The sequence below is a fragment of the Lithobates pipiens genome, unplaced genomic scaffold, assembly GCF_037356315.1.
Source record: "Lithobates pipiens isolate NorthernLeopardFrog02 unplaced genomic scaffold, aLitPip1_a1.2 Scaffold_28, whole genome shotgun sequence".
In the NCBI taxonomy this organism is placed as follows: domain Eukaryota; kingdom Metazoa; phylum Chordata; class Amphibia; order Anura; family Ranidae; genus Lithobates; species Lithobates pipiens.
The window spans coordinates 182,762,905-182,768,163 of NW_027507789.1; the positions used below are offsets into that span (position 1 = coordinate 182,762,905).

General features: G+C 49.7%; 1 protein-coding gene across 1 annotated transcript in view; it reads right to left on the bottom strand.

Annotated features, from left to right (window-relative positions):
- Positions 1 to 2,173, bottom strand: part of NMT1 (N-myristoyltransferase 1) — a 28,201-nt gene extending 26,028 nt beyond the window's left edge. Inside the window, exon 1 of the mRNA XM_077460074.1 lies at positions 2,010 to 2,173. Coding sequence (XP_077316200.1) covers positions 2,010 to 2,125 — 116 coding nt within the window. The 5' untranslated portion in view covers positions 2,126 to 2,173. The remainder of the gene's footprint in view (positions 1 to 2,009) is intronic.
- Positions 2,174 to 5,259: the final 3,086 nt, after the last annotated feature.

Sequence of the window (5,259 nt, forward strand, 5' to 3'; positions counted from 1 at the left end):
CCCTAAAAAAACAAACAAAAAAAAATTTCCAAACATGTTATACTTACCTGTTTTGGTGCAGTGGATTTACACAGTGCAGCCCCAAGCCTCCTCTTCTCAGGTCCCGCTTCTGTGCTTCTGGCCCCTCCCTCCTGTTCAGTGCCCCCCCACAGGAAGCAGCTTGCGATCGGAGGCACCCGAGCAAAGTCACAGCTCCCTGTGTCCATTCACACAAGGAGCCCTGACTTGGTCCTACCCCCCTTCCTCCCCCCCGATTGGCTAGCTGACTTTGATTGACAGCAGCGGGAGCCAATGTCGCCTCTGCTGTGTCTCAACTAATTAGAAGGGAGAATCTTGGATGGCTGAGACACTCGTGGACATCGCTGGACAGAGAGGGACCTTAGGAAAGCGTTAGTGGGGCTGAGGAGGGGCATCTGCATACAGAAGGCTTTTTATCATAATGCATCAAGATTAAAAAAAAAAAAACACTTCTGACTTTACAACCACTTTAATGGCCGGTTCACACTATTGCAATGGCAGACATTGCATGTAATGTGCAGCACACTGCTGTTACCATTATATGCGATGTCTGTGCGGGTGCGATGTCAGCCATACACATAGTATGGCTGATATTGCACCACATTCGGTGTAAACACGCACAGGACCCTTTTTTCAGTTCGGACCAGAATCGGATCGCATGTGTGTTCACACACATGCGATCCGATTCATGTCCGAACTGTCAGTTCGCAGTGCGATATGAGAGTTGAAATGGGGGTGTCGTTAACATATAATGACACTTCCCAGCAGTTTGCATATGGCAGTGTGAACTGCCATGAGTGCCCCGGCTGCGATGCGGGAACCCGCAGTTGATTAGCAGGGTTCTCGCATCGCAATAGTGTGAACCGGCCCTAAAGGCCATGCCGTGTCCGAGTTGTACTTTGTTGGTTCTAAAACCTAACAATGTTTTTACCTTAATGCATCCCTTGCATTAAGGAAAAAAAAAAAAAAAAAAAAGTTTAGGCATCAGCATCCGTCCCTCACCCCTGACGGCAGCGGAGGAGGACCTCAAGTCAGAAGAAAATGATGGGTCCGCAGCAAGGTTGGGATGATAGTACACCTTAGGCTGGCATGAAAGAAAAGAAAATACCCCCGGGATCATGAAAGGGTTAAGGCAATGCAAACAGATGCCAGAAAGCAGCGCTCATGTATATGCGGACACTAGAACAGACTGATGAATGAGCTATAATAGTCGGATGTATGCCGTGGTGTCCCCTGACCTGACCTATACAAGAGGGAAGTGGTAAAGTGCTGGAAATCCCTTTTATGTCACACAAGACAAAGTATTGGGAAGTTCTGTGATCTCACTATCCTGCTGTAGGGGGGGGGGGGGGGGAGGGGAGGTACTAGAGACTTCCACATTGGCAGAGCACCTGTCCAGCCTGCTTCCCTATACAACACCTGCTACTGTAATGAATGCATAATGAGGCGGTGCACAGAATTACTGCAGCAGGTGTTTGCTGACCAATGTAAAGGAAGAGATGTTGCACTCTTAAAAGCGATCTGCAGTAGATCACTTTTCAGAGGCATTCTATTGAGGGTCACACTCTGTTTTTACCCCTTTTAACTTCTTACTGCTGCACACAGTTGTGGCACATCCCCACTTGAATGAATTGTGTTTTGGGGCATTACTGAGTAGTCGAGGGAATAATTTTTGCTGTGCCAGGACACCATGGCACTGTAGCTTGAGGAGGTGGGGGGCGGCTTTTCAGGTGCCCCGTTTTTAAAATGTACCCCCCTAGCTTGAAGTGTAACCTATGCCCAACATAGGGGCAGGGCACTCATCTTTTTAATTTTGATTTAAACATCGACCCGACAGGCAGCCCCAACAGCCAATCAGCACAGGGCATTCCCGTCGGTTTGGCCAATCAGATAGCGAAAGAGGCGGGACATTAGGCACAGCAGGGCACGGCATGTGACAATGACAGAGCGGAGGGCCCCCCCCGGAGGCCCCGTGTGGCGGTGCACATTACCCCCGGTTCGAGCTGTGCGTCTCCTCATTCTCGCAGTCGCTGCAGTGCCCGTGTCCGTGACCATTCTCCTCCTCCCCCGGCCGCTCGCCCGCTGCTGTCTCACTCCGGTCCGCCATCTTTAATCCCAAGCCGGGTTACAAGGAGGGTGCAGCGGCGGCTATTGGCTGGCCGCCGCAAAGTACGCTGGGGGTTGTAGTTGAAGGACGCTGTGCACCGCCTTACAGACCACTAGAGGGAACTACAATTCCCGGCGTCCCGTATAGGCCAGGTGTGAGGGGCACCAGGGGAATGCTGGGAGTTAGAGTCCCAAACAAGGGGCGCGCTCTGATTGGTCAGCTTTATTACCCTTACTGTCTGTTGTTGTTTGAGCAGGATATGAGGAGGAGGCAGAGCTGTGTATTATTATGTCCTCACATTATAGATGTAGTCTTTATGGGAGGGACATGAACAGATGAAAAATAATAAAGCCCATAATAAAAATGTCATATAAAAAATAGAATAATAATACTAGAATACACTGTTCAGATGAACAGAAGGTTAACCATTGAATAGGAGCAGTAAATAATACCAACATAACAGCTGCTGGTATTTCTGGACTACTGCTCCTCTAAAGGATTGTAAAATCCACAATTCCCATCATGCTTAGTCATGTCTGTGAATGTCAGAGTTTTACAATGCCTCATGGGATGTGTAGTTTCGCAACAGCTGGAGGGCCGTAGTTTGAGGATCCCTGCTTTAGAGTGTAGTACAAAAAAATTGCCATGCAATTAGGTTGTCACCTATGAGCCGGGGAAATCCGCCCTCTAGTGCGTCGGATTTCCGGGCCGTGCATGCGCAGTACAACGCGGGGAAATCCGGCCTCTAGTGCGCATGCGTCGGATTTCTGGGCCGCGCATGAGCAGTACGGCGCGGGGAGATCCGGCCTCTAGTGCGCATGCGTCGGATTTTCGGGCCGCGCATGCGCAGTACGGCCCCGGGAAATCCGCCCTCTAGTGCACATGCGTCGGATTTCCGGGCCGCGCATGCGCAGTACGGCCCCGGGAAATCCGCCCTCCAGTGCGCATGCGTCGGATTTCCGGCCCGCGCATGCGCAGTACGGCCCCGGGAAATCCGCCCTCTAGTGCACATGCGTCGGATTTCCGGGCCGCGCATGCACAGTACGGCACGGGGAAATCCACTCTCCAGTGCGCATGCGTCGGATTTCCGGTCCGCGCATGCGCAGTACGGCCCGGGGAAATCCGGCCTCTAGTGTGCATGCGTCGGATTTCCGGCCCGCGCATGCGCAGTACGGCCCCGGGAAATCCGCCCTCCAGTGCGCATGCGTCGGATTTCCGGCCCGCGCATGCGCAGCACGTCCTGGGAAAATCCGGCCTCCAGTGAGCATGCGTCGGAGTTCCGGGCCGCGCATGCGCAGTACGGCACGGGGAAATCCGCTCTCTAGTGCGCATGCGTCGGATTTCAGGGCCGCGCATGCGCAGTGCGGCCGGGGAAATCCGGCCTCTAGTGCTCATGCACATGCTCATGCGGATTTTCAGTACGGCTCAGTGCGCATGCGTCAGATTTCTGCTGCTTTCCGATCAGTACGGGGAAGAGAGAGAGGGCCATTCTGCACCCCCCCCCCCGCTAAACAAGATTTAAAAAAAAGGGTTATTGTCGGTGGTCGGCAGCATACCCCATTAAAAAAAGAAACAGATATGTGCGATATACAGGTTGTAGATATTTACGATTTACAGAATGCAGATATGTGCGATTTACAGAATGCGATTTACAGAATACAGATATGTGCAATTTACAGGTTGTAGATATGTGCAATTTACAGGTTGTAGATATGTGCGATTTGCAGAATGCAGATATGTGCGATTTGCAGAATGTAGATATGTGCGATTTACAGGTTGTAGATATGTGCTATTTACATAATGCAGATATGTGCGATTTACAGAATGCAGATGTGTGCGATTTACAGGTTGTAAATATGTGCCATTTACAGGTTGTAGATATGTGCTATTTACAGAATGCAGATATGTGCGATTTTACAGAATGCGATTTACAGAATGCAGATATGTGCTATTTACAGGTTGCAGATGTGTGCAAATACAGGTTGCTGAATGCAGTTATGTGCGATTTACAGTTTGCAGAATGCATTTATGTGCTATTTACATAATGCAGATATGTGCAATATACAGGTTGCAGAATGCAGATATGGGCAATTTACAGGTTTCAGAATGCAGTTATGTGCGATTTACAGAATGCAGATATGTGCAATTTACAGGTTGCAGAACGCAGATATGTGTGATTTACAGGTTGCTTTACTAGAGCCTTGTGTATAATGTGCAGCCTGGTATATGATGTGCAGAGCCCCGTGTATAATGTACAGCCTGGTATATGATGTGGATTCTATAAGGGGCGTGGCTTGTGAGGAGTGGGAGTGGCCAAATCTGGAGAGGCAGGAGCTTGCGCTCCCTTATCATAAAACTTCACCAGCCGCCACTGTGAGACCCGTACAAATTCCCGCAGCTGCAACCACAGCACAGAGAGATTTGAGACCCGTGGGTGGGTGCCATTAATCCTAATGGCATCTCACCTGCACTGGAAATCGCACCCGCACTGGGAACCTCAGTTCCTGTGCGGGCTGCAATTTCAAAAATAGTGCAGGGACTTCTTTCCTGCGCTTTGCGGGGCACGCTTTGCGATGCCCGCACACATCGCAGCCCTCACAGGTGTGAACCTAGCACTCCTTTACCTAAAAAAATAAAATAAATACTTCTGTCTGTGTTGCTGTTGGAACATTTCCCTAGCTTCCTGTCTGGTAAAATTGTGTCACCGTAACAGGAAGTGAGAGGAAATCTCACTAGCTGAATCTCAGATTGCAGTAAAACTTGACAAGGGTTCTAATCCTTCCAAAACTAGAAGAACATATAGATACACTTTAATTTAAACGGTATATTTCTCTATTATTCAACACAGCTATTCCCTCTCTCTCTCTCTCTCTCTCTTTCTCTTTCTCTCTCTCTCTCATTATATATCACTGTCCTAGCCAGACAGACACTACTCCCTAACCTTCTATATGCCCCACCCATGATCTTTTCACACACTAGCCTCTGATTGGTTACTGTCTGACATCCCCCCGCCTATCAGCATTCAAAGCGCTTCCCGTTTCCTAGCAACTGTTAATTCCAAGAGGTTAGACGGTCACGCAGTGTGGGCGGAAGTAAGGGATTAGACAGGGAAGGCCAGTCTGTCTTGCCAGTAG